This window comes from Xenopus laevis, chromosome 9_10S (assembly GCF_017654675.1).
Source record: "Xenopus laevis strain J_2021 chromosome 9_10S, Xenopus_laevis_v10.1, whole genome shotgun sequence".
Lineage (NCBI taxonomy): Eukaryota > Metazoa > Chordata > Amphibia > Anura > Pipidae > Xenopus > Xenopus laevis.
Window position 1 is genome coordinate 32730776 of NC_054388.1, and position 18430 is coordinate 32749205.

The 18430-nt window shown below is 40.1% G+C and overlaps 1 protein-coding gene across 2 annotated transcripts; it reads right to left on the reverse strand.

Annotated features, from left to right (window-relative positions):
• Positions 1-10179: 10179 nt before the first annotated feature.
• Positions 10180-13782, reverse strand: LOC121399103 (perlwapin-like). 2 transcript variants are annotated; one of them, XM_041578960.1, is made up of 5 exons: positions 13659-13782; positions 13192-13338; positions 12241-12375; positions 11812-11942; positions 10180-10299 (listed from the first exon to the last, which is right to left on the reverse strand). In XM_041578960.1, exons 1-5 carry the CDS (start codon positions 13765-13767, stop codon positions 10285-10287), a joined length of 537 nt encoding a protein of 178 aa, XP_041434894.1. In that variant the 5' UTR covers positions 13768-13782; the 3' UTR covers positions 10180-10284. The 2 variants fall into 2 exon arrangements, with proteins under 2 accessions (XP_041434894.1, XP_041434893.1); XM_041578959.1 differs by lacking the exon at positions 10180-10299 and having other exon boundaries at positions 11377-11942.
• Between the last annotated feature and the right edge of the window lie 4648 nt (positions 13783-18430).

Here is an 18430-nt window from a genome sequence, read left to right on the forward strand (position 1 = left end):
TCTTGGAACATCGGATCCAGGTGCGGGAGGTTTTATCTCGATTGAGGAAGAATAATCTTTTCGCTAAACTGGAAAAATGCTCCTTTGAAGTTTCTTCAATCCCCTTTTTGGGGTATATTATTTCCCAACAAGGCTTCAAGATGGACCCAGCAAAAGTTTCAGCGATCCAGGAATGGCCCCTCCCCACCAGCACCAAAGCTATCCAGAGATTTATTGGTTTCGCCAATTATTACAGACAATTCATCAAAGGCTTTTCATCCAAGATCTCTCCAATTCTGTCCCTTATCCGGAAAGGTGGGAAACCTCAATGTTGGTCCCCTGAAGCCTTGGAAGCGTTCAAAACCCTCAAAGATTCCTTTTCTTCTGCTCCTATCCTCAGACACCATGATCCTCTTCTACCATTCTTCATTGAAGTTGATGCCTCGGATGTCGGAGCTGGAGCCGTATTATCCCAAAGGTCCTCACATGATGGGAAATTGCATCCGTGTGCTTTCTTTTCTAAAAAGTTTTCTTCTCCTGAGCAGAACTATGACGTGGGAAATCGTGAACTGTTGGCTGTCAAACTGGCGCTTGAAGAGTGGAGACATTTGTTGGAAGGTTCTTCTGTGCCTGTGTCTATCTTTACTGATCACAAAAACCTTGAATTCATCCAGTCTCTCAAACGTCTTAATCCCAGGCAAGCTAGATGGGCACTCTTCTTCTCTAAATACAACTTCATTATCACATTTCGTCCAGGGTCCAGAAATAAGAAAGCAGACGCTCTTTCTAGAAGCTTCATTCCCGAAGATACTAGTTCCGAAGATCCTGAACCCGTTGTGCCTCCCATCAAGATTATTGCTGCCTTATTTCCTACCATGGCTTCCCAGTTGTTATCTGCACAGTCCTCTGCTCCTGGGGATACTCCTTTGGGAGTCGCATTTGTTCCTCCAGATCTTCATCACTCCATCCTTTCTCAGTCCCATAATTCCAAACAGGCCGGCCACCCTGGAATCAAGAAGACTACTGAACTTCTGTCTCGCCTGGTATGGTGGCCTTCTCTTCGAAAGGACGTCAAAGACTTTATCTCTTCTTGTTCCATTTGTGCTGCTTCCAAGTCCGGTCACTCTCCTCCTAAGGGATTGCTTCTACCTTTGCCCATTCCCTCCCGTCCATGGACTCATTTGGCGATGGATTTCATTGTGGATTTACCTGTCTCCCTCGGTCATACGGTCATCTGGGTCGTGATTGATAGATTCAGCAAGATGGCCCATTTCATTCCTCTACGCAAGCTGCCTTCTGCTCAAGAACTTTCTAAATTATTTATTCAGCATATCTTTCGCCTTCATGGATTCCCGGCTGAAGTGGTATCCGACAGAGGTTCCCAATTCGTTTCCAAATTTTGGAGATCCTTATGTAAAGCACTTCATATCTCTATCCAGTTTTCCTCTGCGTACCACCCTCAATCCAATGGAGCTGCAGAGAGAGTCAATCAAGCTTTGGAGCAATTTCTTCGTTGCCATGTGTCTTTGTGCCAGGACGACTGGGCAGATCTTCTCCCTTGGGCGGAATTTGCTCACAATAATGCTATGCACGCTTCTTCTGAGAAATCCCCATTCTTTTGTGTCTATGGGTTGAATCCTCTAGCATTTCCTCAAGACCTTCTTCTCACAGACGTTCCTGCAGCCAATGATCAAGCCGCTCACATGCTCGCTATCTGGGTCGCCACTAAGGCTAATTTGGAAAGGAGTTCTCTTTCTCAGAAGAAATTCGCTGACAAGAAAAGAATTTCGTCTCCTCAATATAACCTTGGTGACAAGGTCTGGCTTTCTACACGCAACATCCGTCTCAGAGTCCCTACCCCCAAACTTGGCCCCAAGTTCATCGGTCCTTTTCCTATTATTGAGATTATTAATCCTGTGGCGGTTCGTCTTCAGCTTCCCCCCGAAATGCGGGTTCCTAATGTCTTCCATGTGTCTCTCCTCAAGCCTGCAACAAATCTTCTTCTTCCTCTCCTACTCCTGTTCTTGTTGATGGGCACCAGGAGTTTAAAGTCAAGAGGATTCTGGACTCTCGGATTTCCAGGGGTGTGTTACAGTATTTGATTGAGTGGAAGGGGTTTGGTCCTGAGGAGTGCTCCTGGGTGAAAAGTTCGGACGTCCATGTTCCCCTTCTTATCCGAAGATTTCACAAACAGTTTCCATCCAGTCCTAGTCATGGCGGTCCTGAGGCCCCCCCTAAGGAAGGGGGTACTGTAATGGAAATAGAGGTTTCTTCCCAAGATGGCGACGGCGTCCAAGATGGCGACGGCGTCCAAGATGGCGACGGCGTCCAAGATGACAACTCCTGGCCCCACCTGAAACAGGACAGTGAATTGGAAAAGGGTCCAGAGAAGGGTAACTAAGCTGGTAAAAGGTATGGAACATTTAATAGCTATGAGCTATGTTTGGAGAAGAGGTGCTTAAGGGGTGATAACTATGTATAAATATATAAGGGGATCATATAATAATCTTTCTAATGCTTTATTTACTAGTAGGTCTTTCCAGTTGACATGCGGCATATGCATTAGATTTATGAAGGGATTGGATGGCTTTTTAGCAAGTGGGGGAATACAGGGTTATGGAAGATAGCTCATAGTACAAGTTGATCCAGGGACTAGTCCAATTGCCATCTTGGAGTAGGAAGAAATTTTTGCCCCTCTGAGGCAAATTGGGGAGGCTTCAGAAGAGTTTTTTTCCTTCCTCTGGATCAACTAGAAAATAGGCAGGTTATATATAGACATTAAAGGTTGAACTTGACAGATGTGTTTCTTTTTTCAACCTAACTAACTATGTTAATAGGCCCCATTCCTTTCCTGCCCTGTCGCTCATAGGCCAAATCTTCCCATTAAGTCCACACATCAAGCTTATATAAATCCACTTTCCATCCGCACAAACTCCTCTGCTGCTCTACCAATACCCTCCCCATCCAACTGCGCCCCTTCAGTCACTACACCCAAGGCCTGAAGGTACCTTCCATTTATTTAGACTTATTGTAAGTTTTCCAGATAATGGGGTTGTCACAAAATTTGTATTACCATACCTTAAATATAATAAAAAACATTTAAATACTACAACTGGCAAAAAAAGAAAAACCCTGTTGAGGATGTTACATATGGTTCAGAAACCTGCTGAAGAATCTTTCCCTTTAAGGTTTCAATTTTTTTGTAAATAAATTTAAACTGGGCCATGTGACTACTATTGTAAAAATGTTTATGAAAGTGTTTTTTAGTTTTAGAACTGAAATGCAGCCCCCACTTTACAGAGTACACATTTTTTGTTTTTCACTAAATAAGCCAGCAAGCAAATCTCCTCTTTTTTCTTAAACGTCATCATTTTGTTTTGCTTTCATCCAAATACAGTCTATACATATGCAGATTTTGAGGGTACCCAGAAATCCACATATAGAGACAAGCCCATCTGTACTCACACAGACACCATTTATACAGTATGTGATCATTGATGTGCTTCATATTACAGGGAATAGATTAAGTTCTGAACATGAAGATGGATTTTCTTGGGTTATTACACTGGTCTCTAGAAGTTCAAGGTAATGAACAGCTTTATAATACATATACAGTACCTCTACATACTATGTAATTCTGTGTATTCTGTGCCTTGGAAATATTATGAAAGGTGAAATAAAAGGGGTGGGTTGCCAAATGTTAGGAACTCCTCAGATAAAATAATCACTTACCTGATAACTGGGGCCAGTACTGGTTGGTGAAAACTGTGAAGTACTTCTATTGGAGCAGTGCATGCATTTTTTGCACTTCTCTTCTGGGCAAGGGGATTTACAGTAGAGTAATAAGCCAAACTTTAAGCAAAAAGTCAGCTTTTTCACTCTATTTTAAAAAAGGAGATGATTGCTATGTGGTTCCTACATTTGTACCCTGGACTGGTGCAGTTTTCAGTGACCAGGAGCATGATTATTATGATTGGATGCTGCCTACTATTCAGCAACCCTCAGTGATTTTACCATTCCTTCTCTTTTTAGTATATATTCTTTCACTCTACATATACCGTAGATCAGGCTTCTATCTTGATTTATTCTGCTAAAATAATCCAGTCAAATCAAAATAAAAACAAATCAAACAAACAAATAAAAAAACACTATGTTTTTTATTCAGCTTCACCAGTACTGCTGAGGTCCTGTCTGTGCTCACCACCAGGTATAAAGCACATATAATGAACTTACGTCCTTCCATCCCAACTACCTGACATTCAGTATAACATCCAACATCAGATGGGCAACATTTATCATCTCCAGGACATGTGGAGTCAGATGTACAGGTGCTCCTCATTGGAAGAAGGCAGAAGGCTATGAAGCAATGACGACAGGAGCCCTTCTTTTCTGCATTACATGGATGGTTTAAGAATAGCAATAAAAATAAAGGTGAAGTAATTTAAAGAAGATATACTGGGTGATATCTTAGATTTGAAACATTTAATTTGATTTTTAAATCAAACAAATAAAATCAAGATGACAGCAAATATTTTGCAGACTAAGAAAATATGCTCCATTAAACACAATAGTATGTTATTAGCAAAAATGTATATAACATTCAACGAAGAGATAAATTAAAACAAAAAAAAAATTACTAAAATTAATTAAGATACTGGATGCAATTACAATCAAAAAGAAAGAATAAGGGCTTTAGCACACGGGCAGATTCGGGGAGAATTAGTCACCTGGCGACTAATCACCTCTTCTGCGGGGTGAAAATCTCCTCAAACTGCCTTCCCCCTGGCTTCCGCCTGCTATAATGAGAAAACGTCAGCGCCAATGCACTTGCGGCGCTTCAATTTCTGAAGCCACCCGAAGTTTCCTTGTGAGGCAACTGCAAGTGCATTGGCGCTGGCGTTTTCTCATTATAGCAGACGGAAGCCAGGGGGAAGGCAGTTTGGGGAGATTGTCATCCCGCGGAAGAGGCGATTAGTCGTCAGGTGACTAAATCTCCCTGAATCTGCCCGTGCACTAGCTCCCTTAGCCCATTGTCATCTGGAATGTCAGGCCTCCCGATAAACATTCGTTTTTACAATTGAAGAAACCGAGTTATTTGACCACTAGTACTGGAATTACAAATCTCAAAGTACCATATAAGTCTAAAAACTCTTTGGAATTATTTCCTTTTGTTTTAGCTATTAAGGCTTCTTGCCAACCAAGCTGATCCATATAAGATATGATGTCCGATAATGAAGGAGATTCTTTTTGTAGCTAATAATTAAATAAAGCTTTCCTGGAAGCAGCTAGAAATAAAGATGTCAATAATTTACTCTAATGGGAAATAGATTTTGAGGAAATTGAGGAAAGCTTATTAATATCTAGATGCAGAAAAGCAAAACATGGAGATGGGTGATCTCTTAACACAACAGCAGACCTAAGCAGGGAACAGTCAAGGAGCAGTCAGACTAATTCACACAATGGGGCAGATTCACAAGGACAAAGTGGCTAACGCTAGCGACATTTCACCAGAATCCTATCCATAGGGACATTTGCAATTTAATAACATGTGTAAGCAAAAATTCGCTATCGAGCAGGACCGTCGCTAGCATTCGTTCGCACTCTATCGCCAGTTGACTTTTTTGCTCTGACAAAAGGTCATTACTTCGCAAATTCAGCAAATTGCGAATATTACTGAACGTTACCTCTTTCGCCAGACTTGAATTCGCCACCACAGACCAGGCGAACTGCTAAAATTTAGCTACATCTTCCTCAATCTTATGTCAGTTACATCATATCCTGTCTGCCGAAAATGCATTAGAGTTGTCTAAACTTGTCCTTTTTTTAAGCAGGATTGCTTGCAAAAGTCCTAACTAGTAAACTTTTTTGGGTTAACATTTTTACTCAGACATTTGAGGGGCATGGAACATTTGTTTTAGGGTGGGCTCATGTGTAGGGCATTAGAGGATCTATTTTGTCTTTATTCAGGTTCCTTGTAATAAAAAGTGGCCACTTCAAGCATTTGCACCAACATCTCTAATAAAGACGTCATACGACTTTAATGTACCAGCCCCATTCAAATTGACCTAAGTGTAAGAGGACTAAGGAAGTTTCGCTAGGAAGAAGTGATCGCTAGCGTAATTTCGATTTGAAATGCTCGCACTGCCGTAGTAACGCTAGCGAAAAGTCGCCAGTGTTTGGCACCCAGGACGCAACTACGCATTTTAGTGAATTAGCCCCCGAATTGGACGCCGCCGTGACAGAATTGGACGCAGACCTCCTCCCGACCCCTCCCCCAAAATGTGCCACTACACCGGTCCCCTGGCCAAAAAAGGTTGGGGACCACTGGTGTAGGGGATGTCATATTGTGAATTCACCACACTGTTCAGGTACCAATGTCCTAGGTAGGGAGGAACATCCCAATGGCCCAGGTGGAGTGTGAATATTTCTTTTTCTGTAATGCATGGAGGTGGATGTGATTGAAGGCGTGACTTGGTGGAAGTTCGCCATATAGTTCAAGCCCTACTGTAACCATCTCTTTGTGAAGTCAGAAAGCAGGGACCCTATGAATGAGGCTCAGATAGTGACAGGCTAACTGGTTATATAACACTACTAGGGGCTTATGCACTAAAAGGTGCAAAGTTTGCTACAGGTGCAGTCACTTATAGTAACCAATTTGTAGGTAGCATTTGCTGACCACTTGTTTAAAAGCTTACATCTTATTGGTTGCTATGGGTTGCTGCACCCAGGCAACATGTTACCTTTTATTACATATAGGGGTTAGAGTGTTAGACAGGTGGGATAAATTGTCAAAAGCAAGTCTAAACTCCACCAAGTAGAAACAGTGTGGGGTTAATCCCCAAGGGACACATACCAAGTGTAGGGTTTAAAATGAGAAGAGACTTACAGTAGGTTCTAATTAATGTAGGAAGTTTCCATGGAGGTGACCAGAACACAGAGTTGTCATACATGTAGAAGAGACTACACTTCCAGCTTATCTTGTGTGATACAAATGTGAAATGTCTGCCATGTATAAATGTGAGTGTGATCAAGTGTATCCAATATGGCTCCCTAGTTGTTATATGGATGTATTAGCATTAGTTGGAATAAGGGAACAGCAGAAGTTGAGTTAATTAACTCGTAAACATATTAACATGGTCATTCTCACTGTCACAGTTCTAGGCGTGTAGCCATCTATTACTTTGTTATTACATTAATATAAAAAGGAACTCAGCAGAGGGGGCTTTGGGACTTTATCTACAAGCAGACGTGTTGTGTAGCAACCTTGCCCGATTGATCTGGCTTTGAGAGTTCACTGTACCTGGCCGGGGTCCCCCAGCTGATGTTCCTCTCAAAAGTCTGCCAAGGGAAGCTCGGATAGACGTTGCGTTGTGTACCACACAAGTGGTAGAGGGTTAAGTGGTAAGTGGGGGCAACAAGGTACCTATTCCACCCACCCCTTACTAATCCGTTTGCGCTGTGTTCTAGGGCCTATGAATTAGATCACAAACCTGTGGTCATTTGCACAAAATGCAATTTTAATAACCCCACGGTGTATGCACCAGTTTTCTATGCTGCCGTCTAAGTATTTACAGTATGTTACAAATGACCACATTTAGTCCTATATGTCCTTCCCTTGATGCTGGGGAATTCCAGCCAAATACTAGGGTTTTACATAATGAAAGAAAATGGTCTTCCAAACAACATTCCATGGAAGTCAAATGGAATTGTAAATAACTTACATTAAATATTTTTTGATTGATTTTAAAATAATTCGTAAATATAATTGCTATTGAAAGCATCAAATACATGTATAACTGTTGGTCCTTAATACATATATTGAGGCCCCAAGCCATTACCAGGTTGACTGGGTCACATGACTCAATAACACACATTACAATAAAAAAAAATTAGACGTAAAAATAAAAAAGAAATTAGAAGTCACCTTCATATTTTAGCAAGTCTATACCATCACTATGGGGCACATTTACTTAGCTCGAGTGAAGGATTAAAATGAAAAATACTTCGAATTTCAAAGTTTTTTTTGGCTACTTCGACCATCGAATTGGTTACTTCGAACTTCGACTACACCTTCGACTTCGAATCGAACGATTCGAAGTAAAAATTGTTTGACTATTCGACCATTCAATAGTCGAAGTACTTACTCTGTAAAAAAAACTTTGACTACCTACTTCGCCACCTAAAACCTACTGAGAACCAATGTTAGCCTATGGGGACCTTCCCCATATGCTTTCTAAGTTATTTCTGATCAAAGGAAAATCGTTCGATCGATTGATTAAAATTATTATGAATCATTCGATTCGAAGGATTTTTCCTTCGATCGTTCGATCAAACTAAATGCGGTAAATCCTTCGACTTCGATATTCGAAGTCGAAGGATTTTACTTTGATGGTCGAATATCGAGGGTTAATTAACCCTTGATATTTGACTCATTGTAAATGTGCCCCCAAGTGTCATAGAGAGGAAAGTTTACTCTAATGTGCATGCAGACTGGCCTGGGGCCAAAGGCAAGAACTAAGAAAACAAATATTATCACAAAGTGGTGTTCCTATACAATTACATTAACCCAGTTTTCAGCAGCCCAAGAACACAGAATCATGAGATTAGTCTGTGCTGCTCTAGGATGTTTCATCTCAATTTATATCCTGGTTCTAAACTGAACATTGGGTAAGAACCATGAGTTTCACAATACGCCCAAAGGAAATCATAGTGTTTGCACCAAAATAAAAAAACCCAGTCTGCACCTTTACTGGTTTTAAGTAATTTTCATATAGGTGGAATCTTAGAGTCACTTATTATTTTGTAATCACTTGGTAATGGCATGAAATGGACAGGCACATCCAGTTTTGAGTTTAGATAGACAAGAAGGTATAATTTTTGTATATTTTATCCCTTAGGCATGTGCATGTTTACATGCCTTCCCATGGGCCTCATGGTGACACATGAAGTTACACAGCCCACTCTTTTGCTGGCACAACACTGAAGTGGACTGTAAATGTTTGGTGGTTCATCAGATGCCATAGGTACAGGCATAATAGAAAATAATCGGTTGTATTAACTCAAGTGTTGCTTTTTCAGTGTAATGGAAAATAAGCCACTACAGAGGAAACACGTGAAATAACACCTGTTTGTATGAGTCCATAGATACTTGCAAGAACTGTATCTGCAACTTTTCTTGGAACTATGACTGAACAACTGATAAAATATGTCTATAGCCTTGTTATGAAATGGGCAAATGTCTCAGAGGGGGTCTTGGCTTGAAAATACTGTATCTGGAAATCGCTGCTTTAAACACGGTCACTGTGTTTAATCCAAGGTGACCCAAGCTTACAGGGCCGGTCAATATTGACATATTCTTCTGTGCAATATGTACAATTTATATGTTAAACACTAAACGTAATTATTATTTGGAATCCATCAAGTCATCTGTACATAACTGACAACATCATTCTCTGGGAAAGTTCAACTAACCTCTTTATGAGAATGATTAAAATCCATAACATACTTATTGAGTTAGTCACAAGGAAGTTCCTTTTTGGACAAGAAGATATAATGACAGGGTACACTGAGCAATCTTTCATATTTAAGTCATGGGTGTACTAACTCCAAGGTTCCGGTCTCAGTGTGTTCCTTTGCCTTTAGCAGCTGCCTTTGGCTTCAGGTGTAGCCCTCCACTACTCAGATGCCGCCAGGTCTTATTGCGGGAGAACTAAGGAGAGCATTCTGGGCAACCACAGGGATCAACATGTTTGAGTGTTGGACAGCCCTGCTTATTTTTCTAACTTTCTGGCGTGCCGCTCCCTAAAGCTGTGGGACTGGGGCTTGTGCACCCAGACCACATCTACTACTTGGTGAGCTATCTACAGTATATACTGGGGCACCTTGTCTCTCTTACTATTGCAGCAGTTAATGGAGTCAAGGAACATGCTGGGTCAAACCACACAGGCAACGCAGTATCAAAGAGAGTAGCAAGAGCAAGGTTGAGGTCAAACACTGAGAGAATCCAACGCAGTACCAAATCAGAAACAGGAGATCTTCAGTGTACATTTTAATATTTGCTAATCAGGTGCATGTTGGTCACAAGGCAGCTGCATTGTTACTATTCCTTGGGGTACTTAAGTTCAGTTTATTTTGGTTTGTGAGGCCAAGTAGTGTTATATAGTAACATTGTAAGTTATTTTGAAAAAAGACACATGTTCATCAAGTTCAATCTTTTATTACTCTATTTTAACCTGGATGTGCTTTTTGTTACAGGAACTACATCATGTTCTGGAGGCAAGAAAAAAAAAGATGGATATTCTGGTGCTATTGTACTGATTTCTAGAAGGAAAAGAAAGAAAAAAAAACATAATTAACAGCTCAGCACAATACATACTGTATATGACACATCTACATATTTCTGTGTAGTATGTTTCTCGATGATCTAGGTATATTTCCTTTACATATATTACACGTTATTCCTATTAAATATAGACCATAATAGACCAGGACCACTTCCAAAGTTATCCTCAATTATCCTATTACTTTACTCTGGATATTTGATCGGGGGTGCAAATGCTTGATAAGCACTAAAGGGTGTTCTCTTGCATCACGGGGAAATAAAAATGACCCCTCTAATCCTTTTTGCAGTTGCAGCTCAGATATATTCTTTAGTAAGACACCGCCAAAGTGATATTTTCCATATGTTTTGTAATACAGGTATGGGATCTGTTATCCGGAAACCTGTTATCCAGAAAGCTCTGAATTACGGAAAGGCTGTCTCCCATAGACTCCATTATAATAAAATAATAAAGCTTTTTAAAAATGATTTCCTTTTCTTCTGTAATACTAAAACAGTAGCTTAAAGGGCATGTAAAGTCTAAAATAGAATAAGGCTAGAAATGCTGTATACTAAATATAAACATGAACTTACTGCACCACAAGCCTAATCAAACAAATAATTTATGCTTTCAAAGTTGGCTACAGGGGGTCACCATCTTGGAACTTTGTTAAACACCTAATTTGCAACACCAAGACTATGCACATGCTCAGTGTGGTCTGAGCTGCTTAGGGGTCGTCATAAACAAAGCTTCTTGAGTTCTGCATGGCTGGGAAGTAAGGCGGGGGCTCCCCCTGCTGTTCATAAGTATTATTGTTTCCCTGCTTAGCAGTTAGGGACCATCTGACAATTCCTATCCACAGCAGTAAATGAAGGGAGAATTTCAGAGATAGATTTATTTTTCGTTAAAGAAAGTGAAAATGTGATTATATTTTTTTGTCTTTACATGCACTTTAAACTTGATCCAAACTAAGATATAATTAATCCTTATTGGAAGCAAAAACAGCCAATTGGGTTTATTTAATGTTTACATGATTTTCTAGTAGACTTAAGGTATGACGATCCAAGTTATGGAAAGATCCTTTATCTGGAAAACCCCAGGTCCTGAGCATTCTGGATAACAGGTCCCATACCTGTACTATGTAGCTGATTAACCACACCCTTGTTAGTGCGTTTGTCAGGACTCCTTCACAGCCACAAAGCAAAGCATGCCAATTCCTATTTCTAACACTGTGCATCATAGTACTTTCTGGAATGCCAGGTGGTGGTGCTAGTTTACCGCTCGTATTTGTAATGGTTACTCTACCACTGGTAGGCATTATACTGTACATACATGACCTGTCCTGCACATTATCTAAAAGCAGTAAGATATAGTCTAGGTCACAAAATGCAGAATCAATACACTAATGTGCCATGATAAAATGCACACAACATTTATAAATGAGCCCCTACATTTCCTATATGATCGTTGGCATGTATTCACTTAATTTTCTTCTCCCATCAGAACTACATACCAGGCACTCTTTGTAACATCCAGATGGGCAGCATTTATCATCACCAGGACACGTGGAGTCAGATTCACAAGTGCTCCTCATCGGAACAAAGCAATTGATCACTTCTTTAGGAGGGCAGGAGCCCATCTTTTCTGCAATAGGTGGATGGATTTAAGCCAGGCAATGAAGATAAAGGCAAAGTAATTGAGTAAAGAAGGCATGGAATACAAAGGGGGATTAACTAGATGATCTCAGATATTTCAATCAATACTGGCACCCTTATCTTAGTAGGCTTCCACTTTCACCCCCTGTCTTCAACTCCAACAGTTAAGTTAATTTGCTGGATCAAGTTTGTAAATGAATAGATGAGAATGTGAATGCAGTGGAACATGGAGTAGGGGCACTAGAGAAGGTAAAAACAAGTACTTAAAGTGTTTGTAGGTTTATTACCTTTCACAGGAGGCAGGCAGGTCTTTCCACCTTCATTGAAGCAGCACTTGGATACATCAGGGCATTCACTGTCGGAGGAGCAGAAATCGGTAGCGCGTGGCAGATTTGTACCATTGGGACAGGTGCCTGGTCTCTCTGTCAGTTACACATGGATAAGTTAGTGAGTTTGGGAAAGCTGCATTGGCTGTTTCTGTGACACAGTGATACAGAATTAATGCTGCTTTTTCTCTCATCCATCCTGAAAGGCTGCCGTTGCACCTCCGTCCTGGGTCCTCGGCCCTCCCTCCTCAGCCTTCAGCTTTTCCTCCTCAGCCCTCCCTCCTGGTCCTCAGTACAAAAGCTCTCTGTCCTCAGCCTCCCTCCTCAGCCATCAGCCTGGCTTAGAAGCTGAGGTCTGAGGAGGGAGGGCTGAATGCTGAGGAGGGAGGGATGAGGACGGAGAGTTTTGTACTGAGGGCTGAGGACCAAGGAGGGAAGGCTGAAGAATGAGCCACGATGGGGTTGATTGCAACAGAATATGTGGGCAGCACGGAGGTGTGACTGCAGCCTCTTGGGATAAGTGAATACAATAAGAGGCTAGTCTGCATACTTCTTTGTTAGGAGAGCGCACGCAGGAGCATATGTTCTCCTGATGATGTCCTAAAATGCATTCTGTACTCTTTTTCTTATAGGCTATGAGCATTATCAAGATTATTATTAATGGAGTATCTACAGCCGACACAAGAAAGATGGTAGGGGTTACTTTCTATTCGCCAGGGCACAAGGGGTGCTAGGGGTGCCAAATGCCTGTTTTCAATATTCTGTTGCATTCATTGCTATGGATTATAGGGCAAACTTTTATAATGTTAGTGTATAGAGGGATACACATGGGCCACCTTCCCAGGTCTAACAGGTGAAGAAGAGATCCACTGCAGGAAGTTCCCCAAGACGTTCTATATGGTCCAAACTCACCTTGTGCTGGAGATTTGCAGAATTTTTCACCATTGTCCATGCAACACTTCTTGTTTCCTTCACAATTATTGTCAGATTCACATCTGTTATAGCGGGACAAAAACGTTTCTGCCAAGAACCTCACTGATGGGCATTCTCCTGGTTTGTCTGATGTTACAAATGTATATTTTATATATTTTGATTATATTATTATTATTATGAAAGCACCATGAATGCTCTGTCAAATATATTGTTGCTCTTGTCTTAAGCTCTAAACTGTCAGATGGCTCAGTAATGCACTTTAAAAGATATTAGAAGTCATCTTCATATTTTCCTAGCACATCTATACCACCACCACCACATTTTTACATTTTAATAGTAGTCTAATAGTGTTTGTCAATGTCCATTTATCATTGTATACTTCATCTCTCGTCTCTGCCTCTATTAAACATATGCATTTTGCGCCAGCCCAGGCTGGTGGTACATACCTGCTACTGGTGTGCTTAAAACAGTTGTGAAGAGCAGCAGCAGCCCAAATACACAGATTTTTCCTGTGATCATCATGATATCAGTCTGTGCTGCTCTGTTATGGTTCATCTTAATTTATATTCTGATTCTAAACAGTGCATTGGGTAAGAGCAATACATTTCACAATCCACCCAAGGGAAATCATAAAACTTACGTCAATGTAATAATTCTCAGTCTACACCTTTTTTAAATGTTTTAGGCAAAGTACATACTAAAATATGAAATCTTAGCGTCAGCAGTTTGCAGCGACCTGTTGATAGTCTTGAAGGACTGAATGCAGTCGCTGCAGTTTGCGTTTCTAAGTTCAATATAAATATTCGCAATGGGAGATGCAGGTATTAACACTAGCCAAATCACCCCATTTGCAGCACCAAGTTATTGGCTTTTCATTTATTTTTTGTTGTTTCCAAGTGCAGCAGTGGAACAACTAAGAATAGTCAATGACGGGCAAGTCAAGTAGCAAAGTTAGAAGACCCCTGTGAGCAGAAGGGGGGCTCTCAAAAGCAATAGTCTATGGAAGAACACCCTGAAGATAAAGCCTAGTCTTCCAAGCTGCAGGATAGAAGGATGGACAAGCCAAGGTTTTCAGGATAAGAGATCGGTACCAGGTTTGAAATTTGGCAACTGGAAAGTTCAGACTATGCTGAAAGCCAGCAATATGCAAGAAATAGCTTTAGAATTACTGAAAAAGCAAGTAGAATTAAAAGTCTTGCAAGAAATACAGCAGGACCATCTATAAAAAAGATTATATCCTATGTTACAACAGCTGCAGTTTTAGGAAAGCCCATTATGCAGCAGGATTTGGTGCCAGTATTAAAGTAGGATTTGAGTTTGGAAGTTAAATCTGTTAATGAGAGGCTTGACAGAATAAGAATAAAGGGCAATTCTTTATTGTAAATGTAATTTATGCCTATGCACACACAGACGATTCAGAGAAGATTATAGACCTCTTCTATGAAGAGTAGAAAGAATGCTAATGTGGGTACATAATTATTGTCACATATCAGAACAGCAAGGATTCCATGATGCCCATTATTAGAAGAAGAGATTCCATCTTTATATTCAGATGGGTTTGTTACATAGGGTGCTGAGAAGAAAAAAAGCCTGTCTATAAGCTCAGATGCTGGTTGAAGTGGTACAAAGGAATCATATAAAAAATGAGTTTAGAAAGTTACTTAAAAACAACTAAAACCTTCTGCCCAATAAATACCATCTGCCTTAAAGAAGACAGTGAGTCCCTTTTAGAAAAAGGGGACATAGTTAACAGATGCCCTCAAAAATGTTTAAAACCATAAAAAAATTAAAGTGAGGGAAAATCAAATGTGGTAGATGTCAGTAGATTCACATGGTAAAATACCCGTCTTAATGAGTCTGAGGAAATCATAATAACCATAATAAAACCAAAGAATAATAAAGTGGCTGGTAGTGATAATATAACAGCCAAGTTGCTAAAATGTGTTGGGTGGACCATATTTGTGGGGAAAGCTATGTGAATTAAAGGACAAGGTAAGGGTTCAAGTTTAGACACCAACATTATAAAGACCTCCCTTTCCTTTACCTGATCTCTAACTTTTTTTTCCTAATAGCACACACAGACGATTCAGAGAAGATTATAGACCTCTTCTATGAAGAGTAGAAAGAATGCTAATGTGGGTACATCATTATTGTCACATATCAGAACAGCAAGGATTCCATGATGCCCATTATTAGAAGAAGAGATTCCATCTTTATATTCAGATGGGTTTGTTACATAGGGTGCTGAGAAGAAAAAAAGCCTGTCTATAAGCTCAGATGCTGGTTGAAGTGGTACAAAGGAATCATATAAAAAATGAGTGTAGAAAGTTACTTATAAACAACCGAAACCTTCTGCCCAATAAATACCATCTGTCTTAAAGAAGACAGTGAGTCCCTTTTAGAAAAAGGGGACATAGTTAACAGATGCCCTCAAAAATGTTTAAAACCACATAGAAAATTAAAGTGAGGGAAAATCAAATGTGGAGTCAGTAGATTCACATGGTAAAATACCCGTCTTAATGAGTCTGAAGAAATCATAATAACCATAATAAAACCAAAGAATAATAAAGTGGCTGGTAGTGATAATATAACAGCCAAGTTGCTAAAATGTGGTGGGTGGACCATATTTGTGGGGAAAGCTACGTGAATTAAAGGACAAGGTAAGGGTTCAAATTTAGACACCGACATTATAAAGACCTCCCTTTCCTTTACCTGATCTCTAACTTTTTTTTTCTTAATAGCGTTTGTATTTCCCACTGTCCGCATTCAAAGATTTATATGTTTCTTAGCATATAGCATATTAAAAGTTAACCTAAAGGTGAACAATCCCGTGACGGTGGGTTCAAAAACATGCAATGAATACTAATTGAACAACATCCCATTTCTGGGTGTGTCAGCACTGATGTTTATAAAGTTCTAATAAATAATATAGTACATCAGGCTTCTTATAAACAGAATTGCAACATATGATCATTACAACATACTATTTATGTAATATGTACAATATGTACTATTTACATAAACGCTGCACTTATTCATTAATTGGAGTCATGAACTGGGCCAGTCATTTGTACACAACTGACATCATCAATCTCTGGGATAGAAAACCTCCAATCTATTTAAGAGAAAAAGATTATAACTGACAACATACTTACTGAGTCACAAGGAAGTTCAACTGATATAGAACAGAGGAGATGGTTTCCAACTTGAACCTTTAAAACCACAAACTAGTTTGTTTACTTAAGCCTTGGACATACTGTATCTCTGCTTTTTTTCTATCTGTTCTGATCATTCTGTTTGATCACATTACATTTCACCTACTATTTCTATTTTATGTTGGTTGCATGACAGCTGCATGGGGTCTGTGGCTATCAGTTATAAATTTGATATTATTTTCTGCCATTGGGCTTGTATTCTAACAAAGAACAATGCTAACACCCATTACATTCTGGCAGAACTTTCCACTTGTGGAATTCAGCAGAAATGCAAGAGGATAATTTTGTGGGTCTCTCTCCACACGTGGAGCCCAGAGAGCATCAGTCGTAAGTACTGCATGAAAATTAGTGGAGAGAGATGCTGCATTGTGGGTAAAAACATGGCAAACTGCAGGCATATGACTGCAACTGCACCCTTTCAAACACACTCACATAAACTAATAAAAGCAAATAAAAGTTATTTTCCTCTAGTTCAAAAGGGTAGCCTCTGGCCCGATTATATCCATTATATGGAAAAATAGATCTCCTGTTGGCGGTCTAGAATACTTGACATTTCAATTCATAATACTATGAGTTTGTGCCAGCCTGGTTTTATGCGTAACTGATCTTGGCAAACAAATCTAATTGCCTTTTATAAGGAGGTGAGCAGGAACCTCGACTCTGAAATGGCAGTGGATGTGATCTACTTGGACTTTGCTAAAACTTTTGATACATTGCCACACAGAATGTTAATTGTTAAATTAAATAATATTGGCCTGGAACATAGTATTTGTCCTTGGATAGATAACCGGCTGAAGGATAGATTACAAAGAGTGATGGTAAATGGAACATTTTCTAATTGGACCAGTGTTGTTAGTGGAGTACCACAGGGCTCTGTACTAGGTCCTTTGCTTTTCAACTTGTTTATTAATGACCTGGAGGTGGGCATTGAAAGTACTGTTTCTATTTTGCTAATGATACTAAATTGTGCAGAACTATAGGTTCCATGCAGGATGCTGCCACTTTGGAGAGTGATTTGACAAAATTGGAAAACAGGGCAGCAAACTGGAAAATGAGGCTGATACAGTAAATGCAAGGTTATGCACTTTGGCAGAAATAATATAAATGTTATACACTAAGGGGCAAAACTAGAACTCACCACAGTTTTATTCATTCCTATGGGATTTTTTAGAATTATATTTATCAGTGGAGTTCACCATTTGATGCTTGTGAAGGGACATGATTATGCCCCTAGGCCGATCGGTCCTAGCGCCCGCCCAACTTAACTATGTAACTTTAAGTAAAAGACTGAAATATAAAAGGAGATTAACTGGATGATCTCAGAAGGAAGCACTTGAACTGGTACTGACAAAATTATGAAATAAATGCAGAGTCAACAGGCAGAATTAATGCAGCCTTAAAGGCCTAAGCAAAATGCAGTCAGGAGACCTATTTAAGGTTCTCCATAGTGACTTGGGCCTGGGACTTCAGGATGCTGCAGCACCAAAGTGAAGGAATTTGCACAGAAAGAAGTGAGATACCCAGGAAATCAAGTCGAAAGGACAGTGGTATAACTAGAGTGCGCTGGTCACACCTGCAAAAAAAACCTTCAGAGGGGCCAGGGTACCCCAATCCCCATTCTCCTGCCCACTTCATTCCTTCACCCAGACTCCGCCCACTCACTGCCCGGTGCTGACTTGCGCTCTACTTCCTCACCGTAGGTAAGAGAGTGGCTGGGGAAGGTGAGGGTGCTTTCTTTCAGTCCAGGATCCCCTTTTCACCAGGCCCCCCTGCGACTGAAGGGTCTGCTTCCTCTATAATCACACCACTGCCACAGGAGGAAACTGCATAATTTTAACTGTTTCACAAATAGCCCTTACCCTAAGAACACAAAGTCTTCCTTAGAAGAAAAAGGTATTTTATTCAGTTGCAGAAATCTCTCAGAAATATATATTTTTAAATCAGAAGCACTGAAGCAGAGGAACTGTCTAAACTAGAGCAGTTATACTGGCATTAGGTGCATT

What these genes read in the sequence shown, in the direction of transcription:
- LOC121399103 (XM_041578959.1), bottom strand. Translation starts at nt 13,767, where the DNA reads ATGAACCATAACAGAGCAGCACAGACTGATATCATGATGATCACAGGA. An exon ending in TTTAAGCACACCAGTAGCAG is followed by an intron (nt 13,339 to 13,658) that starts GTATGTACCACC and finishes TTGTAACATCAG; the next exon opens with ACAAACCAGGAGAATGCCCA. An exon ending in CTGCCTGCCTCCTGTGAAAG is followed by an intron (nt 11,943 to 12,240) that starts GTAATAAACCTA and finishes CACCTATTGCAG; the next exon opens with AAAAGATGGGCTCCTGCCCT.